This window comes from Aotus nancymaae, unplaced genomic scaffold (genome assembly GCF_030222135.1).
Source record: "Aotus nancymaae isolate 86718 unplaced genomic scaffold, 86718_ANA_hifiasm-v0.15.2.pri h1tg000053l, whole genome shotgun sequence".
In the NCBI taxonomy this organism is placed as follows: Eukaryota; Metazoa; Chordata; class Mammalia; order Primates; family Aotidae; genus Aotus; species Aotus nancymaae.
This window is the reverse complement of record NW_026988467.1, coordinates 27837107-27862696: the sequence shown is the minus strand read 5'-3', so window position 1 is coordinate 27862696 and position 25590 is coordinate 27837107. Positions and strand designations below refer to the sequence as shown.

The window sequence follows — 25590 nt, the reverse complement described above, 5'->3', positions numbered from 1 at the left end:
TACTCCAGCCAGGGCGACAGAGTGAGACTCTGTCTCAAGAAGAAAAAAAAAAACAAACAGAATATTATGATATAATCAACTAGATTTCAGTCTCCTAAATTATAATTTCATCCCAATCCCTTTTCCCTGGAATTATACCCAGATTGTCTTGTTTAAATCTTTAGTGCTCCCATCTCTTCGGTCAGATTTATAGGCAATTACTTGGTTTATTTCTATCTATGGCTGAACCCATAATCTATATGGGGGGATTCATGACTAGATTCATTCTCAGAAAGCAGTCTGAATTTTTGAGAGACTTCACTGTTACCACAGACACACTAACAAAAGTTAGATGACATATATGTGGTAGAGGACACCATATAAAAGATTTGAGGCCCCTTCCCTTTGTGCTGAGTACCTTACTATATATACTATATCCATCCATTCATTTAATCCTCTTTGACAAAGGTTCATAGGAAAACATAGTCTGAAATCATATAAATTATCCAGGGTCACAAGGCTGATAAATAACAGCAGTGCAATTCAAACATGAGTTTATCAGGTCTACTTCATCATACCAATATTTTCCTCATTTTTCTTTATTAATCTATATTATCCTTTCAACTAAAAAAAAAAGAGAAAGATGAACTTACCTACAAATAGAGAAAGCATATCTAAATCTGTTCAAGCATATGCTCCAAAATCAAACAGAAACAAAAATGCTTTGCTTGCCACACCACATGGAAGGGAGCTCTTCAGAGCAATCTGTGCCTGGATTTCTGACATCAAGCCATAAATAAATGCCCAAGGGGCATATCAAGTCTGTCATCAAGTTCAATAAACCCAACATGATACTTAAACAGAACAAGTCCCGTCTGAGTGTCTGCTGTTAAAAATAGGAAGAAAAAAAAACCTGACAACTTGGAAAGGGCTAGCTGTTTAATCACCATGAGAGTAATGGAGTGAGCCCATCATAGTCCCCTTAAAACTGTTGCCCCAAATGTGTTAGATTCAACATTAATTTCTTTCATAATTTCCACTGGCAATAAAGGAAAGAAGTGAAAATCTCAAATCATTAGAGGACAGCTGCAGCCATAAAAATGTCAAAATGAAAGGTCATTGTTACCTCTGGGGAATCCAAATTCCCTCTCCACTTTTCAAGTCAGTCATCTCCCAATCAATGATATATGACAATAATATAAGCACATTAATGAAAGTGTTTTAACATCCTTTATCTTGTTAGGATTAAAGATTCACTAAAACATTTACTAGACATCTACTATATTATAGGCAAAAATACATCCAAGGATTAATGAAACATGGTCCTGCCAGTCAAAAAACTCAGAGCCTAAAATATGCATATCATTCTCATTTCAGGGATAAGAAAATTAAGGCTCAAAGACTAGGCAACCTGCTCAAGAAGGCACTTAATGGTAGAACTGAGACTAGAATTCATTCATTCATTCAGTGAGATTTACTGAACACCCACTTACTGTACCTCAAGTATTGTATGTACTATGCTCTGACTCATCCAAACAGCCTAACCATTCACAATTCCATGGACTAAGTGCAACAATACTCATTTTTATTATACACCACTATAATTTGTTTACATCACTAGACTGTAAGCAATCTGAGGGCACCAAGGGATTTATGTTTCTCTTACCTCTGTGTTCCAACCAAAAAAAGCTAATCAGAACATAGAATTCAATAATTATTTGCTAAACTGAATCTACTGCTAAATATATTTGAGCTTCTATCATAAGCAAGAAACTCTGAAAGTATGTTGAACAATCTCTGTTCTCAAAATTTCATAGTTTAGTGCTGAAGGGCAGAAGACAGTAGGAAAAAAAAAAAACTTTATAATTGTATAGGGCTGTACTGCCTAAAAAGATAGTCAGTAGTCATGTAGCTGTTTAAAGTTTCCATTTCAATTAGTTGAAATAAGTAAAATTAAAAAGTCAGTGGCTACTGTATCAGCACAGATGTAGTATAATACAAAAATACATTTGTCCCCCTTCTTGGCAAAGCACTAAAACTCCTGGGATTTACTAAGTGATATAGGATTGTATTCTGTTATTCATAATAAGCCCTTTTTGATTACACCTGAGTTTATGTTAATGAGTTGACAGAGTGAAGTCCCTAGATAGCCTCATGATGGACTAGTCACCAGAAAGACCAAGTGATGACAGGGTTGGAACTTTCTTTTTCTATTTTAAGACAGGGTCTTGCTATGTTGCCCAGGCTGGACTCAAACTCCTGGGGGGCTCAATTGATCCTCTTGTCTCAGTCTCCCAAATAGCTGGAACTACAGGCACTCTCCACCATGCTGGCTTAGAGGACTGGAACTTTGAGTCTCACCCACCAATCTCCTACGTCTGGGAAGAGGAGGGTTGGGAACTAGAGACTGAGCTCTATAAAAACTCCCATACATGAGATTTGTAGAGTTTCTGGGTTGGTAAACACATCCTAGGGCTGGGAGGGTGGCATACTGAGAGAGCAGGAAAGCTCCTCATCACACTTTACCCTACCCCACTCCACTCCACCCATACCCTGCCCTATGTATCTCTTCAATTATTTGGCTGTTTCTAAGTTGTATCCTTTATAATAAACTGGCAAAGAATAGTATCAAATCATATATATACACACATATACACATATATGTCTTTTCCTATACATACACTCCTAAAATAAAGTTGTTTTTTTTTTTTTTTTGAGACAGGGTCTTGCTGTGTCACCCAGGCTGGAGTGCAGTGGCATGATCTTGGTTCACTGCAACCTCTGCCTCCCAGGCTCAAACAATCCTCCCGCCTCAGCACCCTCAAGTAGCTTGGACTACAAGCACACACCACCATGACCAGTAAATTTTAGTATTTTGTAGAGATGGAGTTTCACCATGTTACCCAGGCTAGTCTTGACCTCCTGAGCTCAAGCAATCCGCCCACCTCACCTCCCAAAGTGCTGAAATTACATGCGTGAGCCACCATGTCTGGTGAAATTTAATTTATAAATTAAGCACAGGTATAGATTAGCAATAACAATAATATAAAACATACTGTAATAACAGTTATCACACACTGTGGCTGTTAACTTTTGCAGTTAGAAGTTCGACAGCAAAACCAGCATGATTTTTTCCTTCTTCACAATTTCACATATTGAAGATTCATTCTTAGTGTAGATCTTAGCAACCACAAGATAGGATTACATTTTCTTTCCTTAATTTTCTTTCACCTTTTATTTTAGATTCTGGGGATACATGTTAAGGCTTGTTATCTGTGTATACTGCATGATGCTGAGGTTTGTAATCATCCCATTACAGAAGTACTGAGTACTCAATAAATTTTTCAACCGTTGTACTCCCCTCCCCCTTCCTCAGTCCCCCATCTGGTAGTCCCCAGTTTTTTCCTTATTAAGTGGAGAACTTTTACCTTTTCACTTAAAGGAAGCACTTTATGGTTTCTCTTTGACATATCAAAATTGCCAGCATCACTATTACATTTTGGGGCAATTATTAAGTAAAATAAGGGTTACTTGAACACAAGCACTGCAATAACAGACACTCGATCTGATCACTGAGAAGGCTACTAAGTGACTAATGGGAAGGTAGTGTATACAGTGTGGATGGACAAAGGTACGATTCATGTCCCAGACAGAATGGAGCAGGGTAGTGCAAGATTTCATCACACTGCAATTTAAAACTTAGGAATTGTTTCTAGAATTTTCCCCTCAACATTTTCAAACCTCAGTTGCCCTAGGGTAACTGAAACTGTGGAAAGTAAAGCCACAGATGAGGGGGGACTACTGTAAAGTGTTTTCCTGACTTCTGTGAGCCATTCTGGCAAAGTCTCAAACCTAAGAAGGTGATGATGGAACCCGTGATTTACAACTGGTTGGTCAGAAGTACAAGTGGCCCAAGGACTTGTAGGTGACAACTGAAGCGGGGCAATTTCATGGGACTCAGATCTAACACAAGATCCAGATAAATAATATCAGAATTGAACTGAGTCATTGGAGACCCAGTGGGTGTCCAGAGAATTGGGGAGTTGGTGTCAAAAAACAAATCAGAAAACAAAGAATATTTTCATCAGCTGGGCACAGTGGCTCATGCCTGTAATCCCAGCACTTTGGGAGGCCAAGGTGGGCGGATCACCTGAGGTCAGGAGTTCGAGATCAGCCTGACCAACATGGAGAAACCCCATCTCTACTAAAAATACAAAAATATTAGCCAGGTGTAGTGGCACATGCCTGTAATACCAGCTACTTGGGAGGCTGAGGCAGGAGAATTGCTTCAACCCAGGTTGCGGTGAGCCGGGATCGCACCATTGCCCTCCAGCCTGGGCAACAGAGCAAGACTCCGTCTCAAAAAAACAAAAGAATATTTTCATCATCACAGAAAGTTATATTGGATAATACTATGAGAGGGGAAAGAAAATCTAGCTTAGGTTTGAATACTAGGAAGGGGTCTTCAACTCAGCGGTGGCTGAAGTATTCTGAGAACAGGAGATCTGGGAAACTAGCTCAAATTAGAATCTACCTTCCTGAGCCAAAGATGTAAGATCTGATCAGACCACAGTTATTTCCTAACTCAGTCCTTTCAGGCTGAAACTTAATAATCTTCCCTCTTTATGGGCAGAGAAACTAAGATACACTGTAAGGAAGTCAATTGCTCAGGTTATCCAACAAATCTATAGATCTCAGGATTAAAACTCACAGAGTTTCCACCTAATTATTTGGTTCCCTGAGCTTTCCCTCCAAGGCTTGTCTCAGCCCAGCTGTCAGACTGACAGAGTCACTTAGAAGCTGCCAGCCACAATCAGAGGCATCACCTGACAGGGTATAGACCTGACAGGGTATGGATAAAGTGAGTTGAAAATTGACTGCTGGAAGGTCACAGGCCTTTAATCCCACACAGACCTCAAAGTGTCACATATGCCCAAGTAAGAATGGGACTTACAGGCACTGGCAGCTATGGCGAGTACACTAACAAGAAAACCTGTGCTCAGACAGAAAGAGGTGAATATCCTATGGGATGGGGAAGAGTTCCACATCATTAAATCCCAGCCAACATAAAATGAGAAACTTAATTACAGACTGCTGACTGCCAGCTTGAAAACTGCTGGTAAACCTTTTCTAATGCAAAGATGCAATTTGCAGAATGGTAGTCTACAAGGTTAGAGGCATGGATTATTACCTAAAGATCGCCTCTGGGATTTTTTTAAACAGGAAAAAAACTTAAAAAAAAAAAAAAATTCTGGGCTGGGGATGGTGGCTTCGCCTGTAATCCCAGCACTTTGGGTACTTTGGGAGGCCAAGGTGGGTGGATTGCCTGAGGTCAGGAGTTCAAGACCAGCCTGGCCAACATGGTGAAACTCCATCTATCCTAAAAATACAAGACTTAGCCAGGCGTGGTAGCATGTGCCTGCAGTCCCAGCTACTTGGGAGGCTGAGGCACAAGAATCACTTGAACCCAGGAGGCAGAGTTTGCAGTGAGCCGAGACTATGCCATTGAACTCCACCCTAGACAATAAGAACGAAACTCTGTCTCAAAAAACAAACAAGAATTTCCAAAAGCCGAAGTCCTTCTTCAAAATACATCCCTTCCTTAGCAAAACCAACTCCCCAGAGGTGACCATTGTTAATCTGTTGAATATTCCTCCAGCCTTTCTTCTAAACATAGGCAGTAATTTAAAATATATAAAGAGAGAGAGAGATACAAAAGCATATGTACACTTGCTTTAAAAGGGTGGGGAAGGGAGATGCTATACAAACTCTTCTGAGACATGTTTTTAAATTTTATTATCTTGGACTTCTTTCCAAGTCAGTAATTTCTTTTTTTTAAGGGACAGGGTCTCACTCTGTTACCCAGGCTGGAGTACAGTGGCACAATCATAGCTCACTGCAGCCTCTGACTTCTGAGCCCAAGTGATTCTCCTGCCACCACACTCGGCTAACTTTTTTGTAAAGATGGTGTAGCAAGATTCTCAGGTGTCGCTTTTCCAGCCAGAAGCCTCTGTGGCCAGCAGCACCTTTGCCCGAGTTTTGCTTGAGCCTTCTGGGCTCGTCCTGCCCACTTGGCCTGGCAGGTCAATCCGATGAGTGCAGCTCTCAGCATGGAGGAGACCCAGAGTGGGTAGCCCTTATCTGCAGGCAGGTCATCCTAACATTTGCAGCCCTCGCCAGAGAGGAGAGCCAAAGTGGGTAGGCCATTTCCACAGGTAGGTCCTCCCAATGTCTGCCCAAGTCTGGCTGAGTCCAGGGTTTTTATGGTCCTCAAAAGTGCATGCTGATTGGTCCATGGGCAGCCAGGGGCAGGCCCAGAAAAAGCACCGTAAGTTCTCACTCTGGGCTACAGACTCCACCTGGAACTGACAGCCTGGGCCCCATGCTTCAGACCATCCCTGGGTTGAAGGTGGGGCTTCACCAAGACTCACCCCTTTCCACCCAGGATCCTGTCTGCCTCTTGCCACCATCAATCATGTTGTCCATGACAACCAATGTTCTGTGCCCAGGGATGCCTGCAGGCCTATGCTGAGCTGCCCTCAGCACCTCCTTGGCCTTTCTCCTATTCTCACTGACACCCAAAGTCCGGAGGGGGCCGAGGTGGTAGGAAGCTGGCATGTCTGCACCACCCCAAGGCATGCAAACCCAGCCAGGTTGCAATAGTGCCCAGGCTCGGCTTCAACTTTGTTCCAAAATCAGAGCAGGTGCTAGGAGTTGGGAGAGGCCAGGCAGCAGGAGCAGGAAGCCCCAAGAGCACAGGGATGCCTGGGTCTGCAGCCAGGGCTGGGGAACTACAGCTGTACCTGGGAGGGTGGGCTACTACCCCACCAACTCAGAAGAGGGGAAGGATCCCACTGTTCTTGGCTCCTGCCAGCTCCATGGAACACACAGCCCTGGCCACAAAGCCCCCACTGTGGCTGGTGTCTTTGCAGCAGCCACTCTAGACAGGCCTCCATTGCTATCAATGGGGTCCTGCTATGTTGCCCAGGCTGGCCTCAAACTCCTGGCCTTAAGTGATCCTCCTGCTTCAGCCTCCCAAGTAGCTGGGATTACAGGTGCATACCACCATTCCCAGCTCATGTCAGTAAATTGAGATGTTTCATTGATTCTAAGATGCACTTTCTCCCTCACTTTAATATCTCTGAAATGGGAGTGCTTCTCATAATCAATGATGTTTTACAACTGTTATCAGTAGGGAGCAGTGTGATGGAATTGTGTGAAAACCTTCCATTGCATCTTTCTAGTAAGACAAAACCTAAGTGTGTCTTAGAAATAGTTATTCTTTTTATCATCTGAATAGTCTACAAAACAGATGCATACAATTTATGTAATTATCTACTTACACTAAATTCTCCAAAGGATTTCAGGATTAAAGGGTAATAAGCACATTAAAAATGTTAACAGATATTGCCAAAGTCTGTGAATTTATGCTCCTGACAGTAACTAAAAGTTTCCATTTCCAACACTGGATATTAAAAGCAATCTTTTAAAATATTTGTTAATCTCAAAGATTTTAGTAGTGTTTTAAATAATTTTTTTAACATATTTGATAACTTTGTTGCCCTATGTGAAAAAATTTTTTTGAGATAATTGTACATTTACCTGCACTCACAAGAAATAATACAGAGATCTTACGTACACTTTATCCAGTTTTCTCCATTGGTGACATTTTGGAAAACTATAGTACACTATTACAACCAGCATGCTGGCATTGATACTGTAGTATAAGAAATACATATTCGATCTTTGTCCGTAGTTCCTGGCAAGAGTTCCTAAAACCCTTGAAATATTCTCAGTGGTAGAAGTATCTTTTGTTATTCATTAAGTCCCTTAATGAGGTGACTATTGGTGGATCCCTAGATAGCTTCAGAAACAGAGAAATCAACAATGTGATTAGAGAGGGTTAGAAATTTCAGTCCTACCCTCTGACTTCTAGGAAGGGGACAGGGGCTGAAGATTGAGCTCTAACACTGAAGGCCAATAATTTAACTAACCATGCCTATGTAACAGATCCTCCATAGAAACCCCTAAGCAATGGAGTTTGGAGAGCACACCAACTCCATGGGGACAGAGGCTTTGTACTTGGAACCCTTTGGGTCTCATCCTGTGTATCTCATCTGACTGTTCATTTTTATCCTTTAAAATAAACTAATAATAACTATAGCATTTTTCTGAGTTCTGTGAGTCATTCTAGCAAATTATCAACCTGGGGCAGGGAGGGGGAATGTGGGAATCCCAAAAATTGCAGCCAAGTGAGACAAAAGTGTAGGTAATCTGAGGATTCAATATGGGGACTGACATCTGAAGTGAGGGCAGTCATGTGGAACTGAGCCCTTAAGTATGTGGAATATGACACTAACTCCCAGGTAGTCAGTGTCAGAATTGAACTGAATTGTTGGACATCCAGTTGATGTTAGAACTGGAGAATTGGTTAGTGCAGGAAAAAACAACTCAGATAAAATCCATTTGATCTTGTTCAGATTTCCCCAGTTTTACCTGTACTCATTTGGGTTTGCGCATGTATGTATATGTATTTAGTTCCACATAATTTTACCACATGTGTAGATTCATGTATACATTGCCACAATTAAGATACAGAACAGGGCCCTCACCACAAGGAGCCTTCATATTGTCACTTTCTTCCCCTTCTTAATCCTTGTCAACTATTAAATAATTTGTTCTCCATTTAGATAATTTTGTCATTTCAAGTATGTTACATAAAAATCTTTGTAAATCATATATTTGATATGGGACTAGTATCCAGAATATATGAAAAACACTTGCCTAACTCAACAATAAAAACAAAAGTAACCCAATTTTTAAAAGGGAAAAGGCAGACATTGTGGCTCACACCTTTAATCCCAGCACTTTGGGAGGCCAAGGAGGGCAGATCACTGGAGGACAGGATATTGGAACCAGTCTGGACAACATAGTGAAACCTGGTCTCTACTAAAAATACAAAAAATTGGCCGGGCGCGGTGGCTCAAGCCTGTAATCCCAGCACTTTGGGAGGCCGAGGCGGGTGGATCACGAGGTCGAGAGATCGAGACCATCCTGGTCAACATTGTGAAACCTCGTCTCTACTAATACAAAAAAAAAATTAGCTGGGCACGGTGGCGCGTGCCTGTAATCCCAGCTACTCAGGAGGCTGAGGCAGGAGAATTGCCTGAACCCAGGAGGCGGAGGTTGCGGTGAGCCGAGATCGCGCCATTGCACTCCAGCCTGGGTAACAAGAGCGAGACTCCGTCTCAAAAAAAAAAAAAAAAAAAAAAAAAAAAATACAAAAAATTAGCCAGACATGGTGGTACATGCCTGTAATCCCAGCTACTCAGGAAGCTGAGGCATGAGAATCACTTGAACCTGGGAGACAGAGGTTGCAGTGAGCCGAGATTGCACCACTGCACTCCAGCCTGGGCAACAGAGTGAGACTCTGTTTCAAAAAAAGAAAAGGATTTTTTATTAGTCTGTTCTTACACTGCTAATAAAGGCACACAAGACTGGGTAATTTATAAAGAAAAGACATGTAACTGACTCATAGCTCAGCATGGCTGGCGAAGCCTCAAGAAATTTAATGACCACAGGGAAAGGGAAGCAAACATCCTTTTTCTTCTTTTTTTTTTTTTTTTTGAGACAGAGTTTCGCTCTTGTTACCCAGGCTGGAGTGCAATGGTGCGATCTCAGCTCACCGCAACCTCTGCCTCCTGGGTTCAAGCAATTCTCCTGCCTCAGCCTCCTGAGTAGCTGGGACTACAGGGGCACGCCACCATGCCCAGCTAATTTTTTTTGTATTTTTAGTAGAGACAGGGTTTCACCATGTTGACCAGGATGGTCTCGATCTCTTGACCCCGTGATCCACCCGCCTCGGCCTCCCAAAGTGCTGGGATTATAGGCGTGAGCCACCACGCCAGGCCGCAAACATCCTTTTTCACAGGGCAGCAGGAAGGAGAATGAGTGCCCAGCAAATAATGATTTAATAAAAAATATAAAGCCACCATATCTTGTGAGAACTAACTCATTCTCATGAGAACAGAATGGGGGAAACCACCACCATGATTCAATTATCTCTACCTGGTCCCTCCCACAACACAGGGGGATTATGGGAACTACAATTCAAGACAAGATTTGGGTGGGGACACAGCCAAACCATATCAGATTTGAATAGACATTCCCCGAAAAAAGATATACAAATGGCCAAAGATGAAAAGAGGCTTAACATCATCAGCCATTAGGGAAATTAAAACCACAATGAGATGTCCCTGTACATCCATTAGGATGGCCATACCCAAAAAGATAATAACAAGTGTTAACAAAGATGTAAAGAAAGTAGAACCCTCATATATTGCTGGTGGGACTGTAAAATGGTATGGTCACTTTGGAAAAACAGTTTGGCAGTTCCTCAAAAAGTTGAACATAGAGTTACCATATGACCCACTAATTCCACTCCTAGGTATATACCCAATGAAAGCAAATATCCACACAAAAATTTGTACACAAATATTTATAGCAACATTATTCATAAAACTAAAGACGTGGAAATAATCCAAATATCCATCAAATGATGGAATTGCAATAAATTAATTTGGAATGGCAATAAAAAAAGAATGAAGTATATATTACAAAACAGATGAATCTTGAAAATACGGTTAAGTAAAAGAAATCAGTCCCAAAAAACTACATACTGCATTATTCCATTTATAAGAAATGTACAAAATAAGCAAATATACAGAGACAAAGTAGAAAAATGGTTGCCTAAATCTGAGGGCATAGAGAGAATATGGAGTGATGGCTAATGGGTACAGGGTTTCTTTTGGGGTGACAACAGTGTTCTCAAAGTAGATTGTGGTGATGGTCACAAACTCTGAATATACCAAAAAACCACTGAAGTGTACACTTTAAGCAGGTGAAATGTGTGGTATGTGAATCATAGCTCAAGTAAAACCTACGAATGTTATATAAATGGAATCGTAAAGTGTATAACCTTTTGAGATTAGCTTTTATCACTCAGCATAATTTCTGGGTATTAATCCAGGATGTTGCATGTATCAATATTTTATTCTAATTCCTTCGTATTGCTGAGTAATATCCCATTATATGAATCTACCAGTCTAAGTTACTTTTTAATTATACTGAGAATGAGTATCTTTTACTATAGTACCAAGTAATATTTTTTCTCCTGTGAATTGTCTTTTCGTATCCTTGGCACCTTTTCCTAATATCCACTCTTTATCATACGTACTACAAATTCTTTTTCCCAACTTAACTCTGCTTACAATGATTCTTGCAATTAAGTTTTTCATTTTTATGTAACAAAATATTCTTCTATGTTTTCTTCTAGTACTCTTATGGTTACTTTTTGTACATTAAAATCTTTAATTAAACCTTAACTTATTTTAGCATAAGAAGTTAGCAAGTTGAGCTGGGCATGGTGGCTCACACCTGTATTCCCAGAACTTTGGGAGGCCAAGGTGGGTAGATCACGAGGTCAGGAGTTTGAGACCAGCCTGGCCAATATGTTGAAACCCTGTTTCTATTAAAAATACAAAAAAATGGGGCCGGGCGCGGTGGCTGACGCTGGTAATCCCAGCACTTTGGGAGGCCGAGGCGGGTGGATCACGAGGTCAAGAGATCGAGACCATCCTGGTCAACATGGTGAAACCCCGTCTCTACTAAAAATACAAAAAATTAGCTGGACATGGTGGTGAGTGCCTGTAATCCCAGCTACTCAGGAGGCTGAGGCAGGAGAATTGCCTGAACCCAAGAGGCGGAGGTTGCGGTGAGCCAAGATCGCGCCATTGCACTCCAGCCTGGGTAACAAGAGCGAAACTCCGTCTCAAAAAAAAAAAAAAAAAAAAAAAAAAAAAAAAAATTAGACAGGCATGGTGGTGTGTGCCTGTAGTCCCAGCTACTTGGAGGCTGAGGCAGAAGAGTCACTTCAACCTGGGAAGCGAAGGTGCAGTGAGCCAAGATCGTGCCACTGCACTACAGCCTGGGCAACAGAGCAAAACTCCATCTCAAAAAAAAAAAAAGAAGTTTTGATCCACCAGCAGTGTGATATAGTAGCAAGATCCAGGAGCTAGAATCAAAAGGACTGGGTTCTAGTCTTGGCTATGCCATTGCCTAGCCAAATCACTCTGGGCAGACAACCAGTCTGTGGAATCTGCCTTTTCTGCTTAACACAGTTTTGGGAAATAAATAAGATTATAGACGACATCGAGATTCTCAAAAAGTGTTCAATAGATGCCTATTTATGAAGAAAACTTAAAACATTACACATATAACATACATTTGTATCACTTACAATACTATTCCCATTTCATGCATCATCTACTAGAAAAGTCAGTGTCAGCCTCAGACAGAGGTAGCTTGCCCTCCCGAAAATCTCATGTCTAAAGAAGTCAAGTGATTTGCCTAGGGTCACAAGTGAAGTCTAGAAAGAAGCTGGTTTCAGAAGTAAACCCAATTAGCCATACTCCAGTCTTCCCTGAGTCAGAGACCACCATTTTTCTGCCCGCTAAAAATGAACTGTCATCTTGTGTTCATATTTATACATTAAAAAGAAATAAACAAAAAACTACTGTCTGAAAAATGTAGAGTCTATAATTAGGAGGTGGTAGGGTGATAGCAGAGAGTAGAATCAGAGGGCTGAATTTAAAGTTATAGGCTCCTACCTTGCTTCCGACAGCCTGGGATTTTGATAAAGGCTCCATAGTCTGTCACCATAGCAACCTATAAAGATGGGGGGAAATCAATGTCACATAAATGAGAATCTTTCTTCTGTAGCATTTAACCTAGTCTCCCCAAATTTGTACTTCATATTGACTGCCTCTGTATGCTACAAAACTGCCTAAAAATGGTACGCTGTCAAACATTCTTTCTGGTTTTTTTTGAAATGTAGACTGACAGGTATGTGTGTACACATAAAAACACTGGTGAGATTAGAGTGTTGTCACACGGTGTGATGATACTGAGGAATATCCAAATCCTATACCTGGTAAAATCACCAAAGGAGTTTCATGAACAAAGGGAACATATTGATATTACCTAAGGAGTTTCATGAACAAAAGGAACAAAAAGCAAAAAATCAGGTAATAAAGTTATACTTTATATTAGCTAGGACTGAGGACTCCAATTCCAATACAGAGAACTATAATAATTTGAGATGGATCATGCAGTGTATTCCTTATACCTGAACTTCAAGTCAATCCAGAGCATACAGTCTGTTATACTTAACTCCAAGTCTGAGTCTTTGGTTTCATCAAAACAACTAGATAAAAAGCCAATACACAGACATCTGACAGAACTTGAAAATCAGAGAGAAAGAGTCTTTTGCAAAGTTGTCTAAGATGAATAAGTTAGAGGCTCGATGGGTCTATGTCGTGAAGGGTTAAAAAAAAAAAAAGGCAACCAATAAATGTTAGTGATGAAATGCCCAGTACCCTTGCCAGATAAATCATTAACCCAGGCTCTAGCTCTCTCTTCCCCCGTAGCCTACCCCACTGCCCACCTGTAGATTGAGGGTAATGTTGTCACTATATATGGAATTTAACACTAAATTATTACTTGTAAAATATTCAATGTAATCTTATATATATAAACTTTATTCTTTTCAGTGCCTTTAATTAGCTGCTTTATCTTGAGCACTGTTTCAGCCTCACCATAACTAAAACAAGGGGAGTAAATAAAACAATCCCAATGGCACTGCTATTTACTAATATATATTAAATACTCACTACATGCAAAATACTATCCAAAATGCTTTGCATAATCCTCATGCCACTGCATGGAATTGGCACTATAGATGACAAAAAGATGCATGAAGAGATTAAGTAACTTATCGGAAGTCCAAAGCTCAATAAGTAGCAGAGCTGGGATTTGGATCCAGAGTCTTAATTACACTAGAGCTGCTCATGAGTTCCCTTTAACTATAAAATTCTAATGGCCAAAAGCAATGTGGTATCTGATATCCTATCTGTTCCTAGCAACAAACCTAAAAATCATATACAGTAGGTCCCTATGCCGCAAATGAAGCGGAATAGTATAGGTATATCTGGGTGCTGTGCCACAAGCCTGTAGTCCCAGCTACTCCAGAGGCTGAGGCTGGAGGATGGTTTGACCCCAGGAGTCGAGTCCAGCCTGGATAACATAGCAAGACCCCAGCCCTAAAAAAGCTTTTAGAAAATAAAAGAAAAAATAACAGTATAGGTATATAAAGTGCACAGGCTTTGGAGTGAAAGATGTGGCTTCTAATCCTAATCCATTTCCTATCTGTGGGATCTTGCACACAATTTGCCTTTCAAGGCCTAAGTTCCCATTTACTCTCACTTTGCTGCTGCAGGTAACACATGATGTACATAAAGTACATGACATACGTATATGGCACATAATGGACATTCAACAAAGTGTAGCTTTTCAATAATTTACAGTCTAAGACACTGAAGCACAAAGAGATTAGTGACTGGTAGGAAGGCACACTACTACTTAAGAGTTAGGGAGGCCGGGCACGGTGGCTCATTCCTGTAATCCTAGCACTTTGGGAGGCCGAGGTGGGTGGATCACCCAACAGGAGTTTGAGACCAGCCTGGCCAACATGGTGAAACCCCATCTCTACTAAAAACACAAAAATGAGCTGGGCATGGTGGTGCATGCCTGTAATCCCAGCTATTTGGGTAGCTGAGGCGCAAGAATCGTTTGAACCCAGGAGGTGGCGGTTGCAATGAGCTGAGATCCTGCCACTGCACTCTAGCCTGGGCGAGAGCAAGACTCTGTCAATAAATAAATAAATCTGGAAGTTAGAGCCCAAATGCTCCAGTATCACATTATGGTTTTTAGAGGTAATATAACAGATTTTAATTTGGCCTTTCCCAAAAGGAAAGGTTAATATGTTCCAGAATGGATGCATGCAACTGTTCAGGCAATGTTTCCTATTTCTAGCACCAGGTGTTTTCATCACTGTGTCTCTCAGGGTACAGTCACACCTGCCACAGATGATCACGCAGTCTGCCTGGTGTCCCAAAGATAATTAGTCAAATAGCTCAGGGGAAAAAATTCAGTAACTATCTCAACTGAACTCATCAGAGCTTGGGTAAAATATATTTTCCATTTTCAGATTATAGGTGGCAACTGGCCTTGAAACTTGTTATCACCATAATGTAAATGAAGAATTTGAGGCTCAGAGGCATAAGTTACTTGTCAAAAGTCACAAAGTTAGATAGTAGCAAAGCCAAGTACCACACAGACATTTTTTTTTTACTTTGAGTCCAACGTTATTTCTACCTTACGAAAATGAATCTCCCCTCAGCATTTCTTTGGCTATTGTGAGCCTAAGCCAAATCCGAAGTCTCATTGCTACGCTTGTACCCCCTATCATGTATTAATATAATGCACTCTGCTACCAACATCCTTCTCAGAAGATGAGAGGATGAATATTGGCTTCTCAGCTATTTAATTACTGGGTCCCAAATCCCTGCTGAGTCCACCAAGAGAAGTGCTGGGACATGGGCTGAAACACCACCTTCTTCAAGGACAACTAGTCCTATGAGGCTTGGGCTCCATTTTATTCCCACATTTACTAAGCACCTACCTAGTATGTAAAACATACCATGTCAGATACTGTGAAACAAAGACAACTTTAAAAAAGGGATGCCCAGATTATTTTAAATAAATTTGAAGTAGTTACCAAGACATATGAGACAATCATGGCCTCTGCTCTACAGTAACTCACAATCTAGTAGTGGAGTGAGACACATACAAGTAATAATAAGACAGACTAGGATAAATGCTGTAATAGAGTTGTACCAACAAATGACCATAGAACCACAGGATTTACCATCTATATTTCTCCTATAACTCAATTCAGTCAAAAGGATTCTCTTGGCAGGGTGTAGTGGCTCATACCTATAATCCCAGCACTTTGGAAAGCTGAGGCAGACGGATCACTTGAGGTCAGGAGTTTGAGATCAGCCTGGCCAATATGGTGAAACCCCATCTCTACTAAAAATACTTAACTTCTGAAAAGAGTCTCCTTATCTATCAAATAGGGTTAACAATTTCTTTGGAGAGATTCAATAACAGAATGTGTGGAAGTACTAACATAGATTAGGCTTACAAATTTTTTTTTAGTTTTAATGTAATTCTTCTTCTTTGTAAATATTGAGTACTCATTAAATGTTCATTCAATGAATATTGTAAAAAGTTTCTTCTTTCCAATTTATATTTCTCTTTCCCTAACTCCATGTCACTTCTAAACCATCCCTTTTCAAATTGTGCTATTGAAACAGTAATTTAGAACCATAACGTTCTCTCTGAAAATTCCTAAAGACCATCCTTCCTTGATAGTAATATATAAAACCTACACTAATTCATGCTCCATCTCATATAAGAAAAAGCTGTAGGTTAGGATCCACTTTAGAAATCTGAGTCATTCTGTGGAGGGCAGAGTGTTCTTCCCTTTCTTTGGTGCAGCACCTGATGAGTGAGGGCTTCATGATCAGAAAAATCAGTTTCACCTCCAGTGCTACACTTCCTTCTTCTGAGCTCTGGTACCTTACTAACCTTTGGGAATACCATGAACCATAAAGAAAAAGGATAGAGGCTTTAAAGAGCAGAGCTGTTTGCTATTTGTTAAAATGTTATTATCCTTTGTATCTTGACTGTTATATTACAAGTTGAGATCAACAAAAGTCAAGAACCACAATTACCTATAACTGATAGTCACAAAGTCTGTCCTCAAAGACCTCACATTATTGGGAGGTAAAACTTTTGTCAACCATAAAAAGCAAGTATGAATGCAAAGTATGAATATCAAGTATGAATGATACCATTAAAATACTACAGGCTCAGGCTGAGTATGGTGGCTCATGTCTGATCTCAGCATTTTGAGAGGCTGAGGTGGGCAGACCACTTGAGCTCAGGAGTTCGAGACCAGCCTGGGCAACACAGTGAGACCTTGTCTCTACAGAAAAATTAGCCAGGTGTGGTGGTATGTGCCTGTAGTCCCAGCTACCTGGGAGGCTGAGTGAGAGGATCACTTAAAACCCAAGAGGTGGAGGTTGCAGTAAGCCAAGATCACACTATTGCTGTCCAGCCTGGGAAACAAAGTCAGACCTTGTCTTTAAAAAAAAAAAAAAAAAAAAAAAAAAAGGCCTGGTTCAGTGGCTCACACCTGTAATCCCAGCACTTTGGAAGGCTAAGGTGGGTGGATCACCTGAGTTCAGGAGTTTGAGACAACCCTGGCCAACATGGTGAAACCCTGTCTCCACTAAAAATACAAAAATTAATTGGGTGTGGTGGTGGGTGCCTGTAATCCTAGCTACTTAGGAGGCTGAGGAGGAGAATCACTTGAACCTGGGAGGCAGAGAGACTGCAGTGAGCTGAGATCATGCCATTGCACTCCAGCCTGGGTGACAAGAGCAAAACTCCAACTCAAAAAAAAAAAAAAGAAAAGAAACATGTTCTCATAAGACACTGAGAACAATTTTTTGGCTTTAGTTTCACTTAAAGAGGAAGGAGCCAACGTTAATTAATTCCTACTATGTGTCAGGCATCGTATTTTCATAGATGATAGCTTATTTAACCATCACAGTAATTCTATGAAAGATAATTACTGTGAATAAATGGAATAAATTTAACAAACAAGAAAAACTAAGGCTCAAAGAGATTAAGTGACAGCCTAAAGGCTCATATAGTAAGTAAAAGAGCTGGGACTAGAATCCTGATTTTGTCTGGTTCCAAAGCCTCTGCTCTTGAAACAAATATAATGCCTTCTCTACCAAAGGTTGATAATTCATTCTGTCATCAAAAATGTATCAAGCACTTACTATTTCCTATCCATCCACCTAAGACTGAGATATACAACAAAACAGGCAGAACTCTACCCTCATGGAGCTTAGTGTCTTGTGAGGAAGATAGACATTAAACAAGTATACAATTAAACACAGAGCAAACCTATACAATGGGTAAAAAAATCTCTGAGGAGACAATATTAAGGCTGAGACCTAAAGGATGAAGACAAGATGATGGGAAAGTGGGTAGTTAAAAGGAAGAGTGTCTTAGTTAGTCTGTTTGTGCTGCTATAACAAAATACCATAGAAATTTATTTTTCACAGTTCTGGAGGCTGGGAAGTTCAAGATCAAGGCGCCAGCAGATTCTGTGTCTTATAAGGGCTCACTCTCTGCTTCCAAGATAGTGCCTTGTTCTTGTGTCCTTTGGAGGTGACGAATGCTGTGTCTTCACATGGCAGAAGGAATGGAGGGGTCAAGCAGCTCTCTGTAGTCTCCTTTGTAAGGGCATTGATCACATTTACAAGGGCAGAGAATCTTCATGACTTAATCACTTCCCAAGTGATTAATATCTCTTAATACCACTTAATATCCCCACATTGGGGATTAAAGTTCAACATGAACTTTGGTATTTCTTTAATATTCACTTTGAAGTCTAATCCCCAATTCAATGTCATCAAGAGATGAGGCCTTTAGGCTCTGCCCTCATGAATGGATGAGTGCCTCATAAAAGGGCTCAGAAGGGTGAGTTTACTCCTTCTGTTCCTTCTGTCATGAGGACACAGCATTTCTTCCCTCCAGAGGATGCAGCAGAAAGGTGCCATCTTGGAAACAGAGAGTAGTCTTCACCAGACACCAGATCTGCTGACAACTTGATTTTAGATTTCCCAGCCTCCAGAACTGTAAGAAATAAATTTCTGTTCTTTATAAATTACGCAATCTCAGGTATTTTGTTATAGCAGCACGGACAGACTAAAAAAACCCAGCGTGTGCAAAAATCCTAAAGAGACACCAAGAACTCAAGACTGTTCAGAGCTCTTAAGGAGGCCAGTTGTCTTGACCACGAACAGGGTAGAACAAATAACATTGTGAGAGCAAGCAGAGGCCACCTTGTGGAAGGTCCATGAAAATGAGTTTGTATTCAATTGTAATGAGAAGCTTCTGAAGAGTTGTGAGAAAGAAACATGTCCAACCTACTTTAAAAATTTTATTTTAGGCCAGGCACAGTGGCTAATGCTTGTAACTCCAGGACTTTGGGAGGCTGAAGTGGGAGTATCACTTAAGCCCAGAAGTTTGAGACCAGCCTGGGCAATATAGTGAGATCTCATCTCAATTTTTTATAAATAATTTTTTTTAAAAAATAGTCTTATGCTAGTTGCAATGTGAAGAACAGACTGGAGAAGAGCTACAATGAGGCAGGGATCCCAGTAAACATCAGGCAAGAATGGAGAGTTTTAATAGGGTGCCAAGGGGATAAAGAAGTACACAGACCAGAGACATAATTAGAACTAGCAAACAGACTGGAGTGGGAGGGAAAATCAAAATCAAATCAAAAGAGAAATCAAGGATGATGGTCAGATGTGTAGTCTGGGAACCTGAAGTACACAGACCAGAGACATAATTAGAACTAGCAAACAGACTGGAGTGGGAGGGAAAATCAAAATCAAATCAAAAGAGAAATCAAGGATGATGGTCAGATGTGTAGTCTGGGAACCTGCAGGATAATGGTTCTATTTGTTGAGGTGAAAAAAATCTAGAAGAGAATTAAATTAGTTGAGTGTCTCTGTATGTTTTGTGTTACTATAACAGAATAACAGAGACTGGATAATTTATAAAGAAATGAAATTTATTTGGCTCATAGTTCTGGAGGCTGGGAAGTCCAAGAGCAAGGTGCCAGCATCTGGCAAGAATCTCCTTGTTATGTCATCCCATGGTGGAAGGTAAGAGGGTAAGAAAGAGAGAAAGAGATCAAACTCATAGCCTCAAGCCCTTCAATAATTGGCATTAATCCATTCAGGAGGGCAGAGCCCTCATGACCTAAATACCTCCTACTAGGCCTTACCTCCCAACATTGATGCAGTGGGGATTAAGTTTCCAAAACATGCTTTTTAGGGCACACGTTCAAACCACAGCAGTGAAAAAACAAATTCAGTTTAAAACATAAATTAGACATGCTGATATTCCAATGATGATGTCAACTATGCACTTAAATATCTGGAGCTTAGAGAAGGCACATGTGATTGCCAGATATTCCACTGGCCCTTCCCATTTAAGCTGTAATGCTCAAAGAGACAGACTTAAGTGGACGCGAACATCAAACCCAGTTGTCACCCTCAGTCTATTCTTAACATAAGTGGTAGGCTTTCAAAGCACAAAAGAATATACCTCTCCTTGGAAAATAGTGTAGAGAGCAGGCAAGTTTTCCATGGTCTCGGGCCTTCCTGAATTCATCTTTAATATTCTATGGCTCCTCCATTTCTCTTCTATTAAAGCTAATAAAAATGTCCTGTCATAAAGAAATTAGACACCAATTAGAGAGATACTTGAGTTAAAAAAATGAATAGGCAGACAATTCACAGCTATTTCTATAGAATACCACTAGATTTAACATCTTATGCTTTTATCCAAATATCATGTTTATTCTAATTGTGGGGAGTTTGGGAAATCTTGAACATATTTCTTAACAATCTGTTACTTACCCAAGGCGATTAGACTACTAATTTTGTTGTGTTTGGTTTTTGGTTTTTCAAATTGCTTTTTTCTTTTTTTTTTTTTTGGCCAGGGGAAGAATTTTGGTGGGGGGTGGGAAAAGAGGGTATGTTTGACTGGATCTCAAAAAAATGGAATAACAGTAATAAAAACTAACATTAATGGAGTACGTACTACGTCCAGGCACTGTGCTAAAAACACTAGACACGCAATCTCATTTAATTCTCAAAACTCAGGCCAGGTACAGTGGCTCACGCCTGTAATCCCAACACTGTGAGAGGCTGTGGTGGGCAGATCACCTGAAGTCAGGAGTTCCAGACCAACCTAGCCAACATGGCAAAACCCCATCTCTATGAAAAATATAAAAATTAGCCAGGCATGGTGGCAGGCACCTGTAGTCCCAGCTACTAGGGATGCAGAGGCAGAAGAATCGCTTGAACCTGGGAGGCAGAGTTTGCTTTGAGTTGAGATCACACCACCATATCCCAACCTGGGGAACAGAGCAAACTCCATCTCAAAAACAAAACAAAACAAATTCTCAAAACTCTAATGTCGGATTATACAGACGAGAAAACAAAGGCTTCCAGAAGTCAAATCACTAAGCATGTCAAAAAGCCAGGAAATGGGGAGTCAAACTGGCTTACTCCAGAGTCCATTCTCATGAGTACTATATGCTAGGTGTTATATCTGAAGTGACCACCAGGCACGGTTGCTCAGGCCTGTAATCCCAGCACTTTGGGAGGCTGAGGTGGGCGGACCACGAGGTCAAGAGATCGAGACCATCCTGGCCAACATGGTGAAACACCATCTCTACTAAAAAATGCTGGGCGTGGCGGCATGCGCCTGTAGTCCCAGCTACTCAGGAGGCTGAGGCAGGAGAATTGCTTGAACCCAGGAGGCAGAGGTTGCAGTGAGCCAAGATCACGCCACTGCACTCCAGCCTGGCGCCTGGCGACAGAGTGAGACTCTGTCTCAAAAAAAAAAATCTGAAGTGACTTCAAAGAGAGAAGGGCATACATTTTTTTCTTAATAACATTAAAACACACATACATACTGTAAAAGTTCAGATAATATATTAATAATGAAGAAAATAAAATCATCTAATTCAATTTGATTTATATTCTTACAGATTTTTTTTATATGTAGAAGTGGTTTGTTAAAGGAATGAAATCATTAACATTTTCTTAATATATTATAGCAATTTATATGCATATACAACTTTTTTTTAACACCTATCTAATAAACCATTGTTGGATGTACCAAATTCATTTAACTATTTCCGAATTATGTGAAAATGCAGATTGCAATTCAGTAGGTCTGTGATACCCGAGATAAAGCATTTTCAACCAGCTCCTAGGTGATGCTGCTGCTGCCTAAGTAGCAAAACTTACAGCTTCGGATACTTACCTTAGAGATAATCTTGCTCAGCCTCCTGATTTTAAACAGAGAAGAAACCAGCAATCTAGTGGCTCTTAAACATGCCTCTTCATTCTGTTGGATAAATCGCTGCCAAGATAAATCTAATGGCACTATCCTCAGTTCTCTTTCCTCTCAATTACACTTGACACCAGTAAGACCTGAAATTATTTTTGTTTGCATAGGCAAATACCTCCTTCTCTTCTCAACCCGCACTGCTTCCTTTCACTTTCAGAGGACGACTTGATGTCCTGCTTTTGGCAAGTATTCCTAATTTACAATGACCATCCATTAAGTAGACAGCTTCACTTGAAACAGAAATGAAAGAAAATCCTGTCAGGATGTCCAAACCCTTGTTCTAGTATCATCCCATAACTCAGGAGCATCCCTGCCCTCAAGTTCCAAAAGATAATCTTGTTTTATAAGGATACTTATAAACTTGCCCTTTTCTGCTTAGGTCAGCCAAAGTGTCTTTTTATTACTTTACTAAAAGTACACAGAGAGAACACAGGGAGATTTGTCAGTTCTTGAGAAATAGCTCATAAACAAGTTAATTCCAAGTTTTACATCCTGGCTAAATCCTGCCTCTTCCATTTCATAGCAATACAATCTCATCTCTAGCTGTCCCTTCCCTCTGTCTAGTATCCCTCACCTCACATGCTAGAACAGGAGTTACTAATTGATCAGGTTCTATCAGGAGACTTTTATTATCCCTCCAACACTTGAAACATATTAGTGAGGTAAAAAATCCATAGGGGAAGCTGACACATCTAAATTAACTTCAAACATAATCTATCACCTGTTCCTCTATACACAAAGGTCATAGGCCGGGCGCAGTGGCTCACACCTGTAATCCTAGCACTTTGGGAGGCCAAGGTGGGCAGATCACCTAAGGTCAGGAATTCAAGACCAGCCTGGCCAACGTGGTGAAACCTCATCTCTACTAAGAATACAAAAATTAGCCAGGTGAGGTGGTGGGTGCCTATAAACCCAGCTACTCAGGAGGCTGAGGCAGGAGAATCGCTTGAATCTGGAAGGCAGAGTTTGCAGTGAGCCAAGATCGGGCCACTGCAGTCCAGCGTGAGCGACAGAGTGAGACTACGTCTCAGAAAAAAAGGTCATGTAAGGAACTTACATTGTTCCTTACAGAGCTCTGCTGTGATAGGCATATAAAAGTTTAAAGCTTTTGGATTCACACCTCCTGTAGAACAGTAGCCTAAGAAACCCCATGCAATTCTTCAAGAAAGAAACTGGGGCCAGGTACAGTAGCTCACGACTGTAATCCCAGTACTCTGGGAGACTAAGGCAGGAGGATCACTTGAGGCCAGGAGTTCAAGATTAGCCTGGGCAACACAGCAAGATTTTATCTCCACTTAAAAAAAAAAATCAGCCAAGTGTGGTGACACCAGCCTATAGTTCCAGCTACTTGGGAGGCTGAAGCAAGAAGATTGCTTAAGCCGAGGACATCAAGGCTGCAATGAGCTATGATCATGCCCCTGTATTCCAGCCTGGGCGACATAATGAGACCTTGTCTCAAAAAAACGAGGATGCATTTTTGAGGGAAAGCCTGAAATATAACAGTACAGTAGTCCCCCCATCCACAGTTGCACTTTCCACAGTTGCAACTACTCACAGTCCATCATGATCCAAACACACCAAATGTAAAATTCCAGAAATAAACAATTCATAAGTTTAAAACTGTAATGTTGTTCTTATTAGTGTGATGAAATCGTGTGCTATCCCACTCTGTTCCATCTGGGATGTGAATCATCTGCTTTGTCCGGCATATCCATGCTGTATACACTAGTCACTTAGTGTATACTAAGTGCTCATTAGCCACGTAACAGCCATCTTGGTTATCAGACTGACTGTTGAAGTATCTCTGCTTGAGTTCAAATAATCCTTTCTTTACTTAATAATGGCCACAATGCATGAGTATTAATGCTGGCAATTTCGGTATGCCAACGAGAAGCTGTAAAGTGCTTCCTTTAAGTGAAAAGGTGAAAGTTCTCAACTTAAGGGGAAAAGAAATTATATGCCTAGGTTGCTAAGATCTATACTAAGAATGAATCTTCAATGTCTGAAATTGTGAGGAAGAAAAAAATTCATGTTAGTTTTGCTGTTGCACCTCAAACTGCTAAAGTTATAGCCACAGTGTATGCTAAGTGCTCAATTAAGATGGAAAAGGGATTAAATGTGTAGGCAGAAAATACAAATAGAAACATCTTCCAATTGATAGCAACTGGGTTCAGCAGTAGCCACAGTTTTAGGGATTCACTGGGGATCTTGAAATGTATCCCCATGGACAAGGGGGTATAACTATAACAGATTTAGAATTTCAGGAGAGTAAATGGTTGTCTTTTTTTTTTTTAGACGGAGTTTCGCTCTTGTTACCCAGGCTGGAGTGCAATGGTGCGATCTCGGCTCACTGCAACCTCTGCCTCCTGGGTTCAGGCAATTCTCCTGCCTCAGCCTCCTGAGTAGCTAGGATTACAGGCATGCGCCACCATGCCCAGCTAATTTTTTGTATTAGTAGAGACGGAGTTTCACCATGTTGACCAGGATGGTCTCGATCTCTTGACCTCGTGATCCACCTGCCTCGGCCTCCCAAAGTGCTGGGATTACAGGTTTGAGCCACTGCGCCTGGCCGGTTGTCATTTTTTAAACATCGAATATAAAACTTTTTTTCAAATTCTGTAGAAACCTAGGGTTCTACTGTGGTTACTCAGAGGCTCCTTAGTTAATTCATATTTATTTTTAAAAAGTCAACTTCCAGGTCAGGCATAGTAGCTCATGCCTGTAATCCCAGCACTTTGGAAGGCTAAGGTGGAAGGAATGCTTGAGCCCAGAAGTTTGAGACCAGCCTGGGAAACACTGTGACATCCCACCTCCACAAAATATTTAAAAAGAAAAGAAAAGAAAATTATGGCTGGGTGCGGTGGCTCATGCTTGTAATCTTAGCATTTTGGAAGGCCAAGGTGGGTGGAACTGTTTGAGGTCAGGAGTTTGAGACCAGCCTGGACAACATGGTGAAACCCTATCTGTACTAAAAATACAAAAAATAAAATAAATTAGCTGGGCATGGTGGCACATGCCTGTAGTCTCAGGTACTCAGGAGGCTGAGGCAGGAAGATCACTTGAGCCTAAGAGATGAAGGGTGCATTGAGCCTTGATCATATTACTGTACTCCAGCCTGGACAACAAAATGAGACCCTGTCTCAAAAACAAAAAAGTCAATTCTTAAATATCTAGGTCACCACAAGGTCCAAGACCCATGAGGCTACCTCTAAGTCAACCAACCAGAGGTGAGCCTCCATACCAAAGGCTGGAGTAGAACCCCCAAAGAAGCTAGAGCTGGGGGAAGTCCCACTCAGCAGTTGGGTAGGAGCCTCTCCTCAGTAATTAGGCAAAGGTCAATTATTACTAATTCACACTTAATCTCCCAGCCATATTATGGTAGGCCACAGTAACAAAGGGGAGTGGGTGAGGATTACTGGAAGGGTGCCTACTGTAACAATGTATTCTGCTTTGATCCAGTTTACATACTAAAATTCTGTCTAAGATTTCACTTGGAAAAAAAGTGTTCTGCTACTTTTAAAGAGTATATAGGGCTGGGCGTGGCAGCTCATGCCTGTAATCCCAGTAGGATTTGGGAAGCCAAGGCAGGTGGATCATTTGAGGTAATGAGTTCAAGTCCAGCCTGACCAA

The 25590-nt window shown here is 40.9% G+C and overlaps 1 protein-coding gene across 4 annotated transcripts in view; it reads right to left on the bottom strand.

Annotated features, from left to right (window-relative positions):
* Window positions 1-25590, bottom strand: part of ZCCHC17 (zinc finger CCHC-type containing 17) — a 79830-nt gene that overhangs the window by 45539 nt on the left and 8701 nt on the right. For 3 of the 4 annotated variants that reach the window (XM_012439868.2, XM_064363598.1, XM_012439867.3), the window contains exons 2-3: window positions 20143-20263; window positions 12648-12705 (exon numbers count right to left, since the gene is read on the bottom strand). In XM_012439868.2, coding sequence (XP_012295291.1) covers window positions 12648-12705; window positions 20143-20208 — 124 coding nt within the window. In that variant the 5' untranslated portion in view covers window positions 20209-20263. Of the gene's footprint in view, window positions 1-12647; window positions 12706-20142; window positions 20264-21873; window positions 22191-25590 lie in introns of those variants that run through there. The other variant, XM_064363599.1, reaches the window with a different exon arrangement.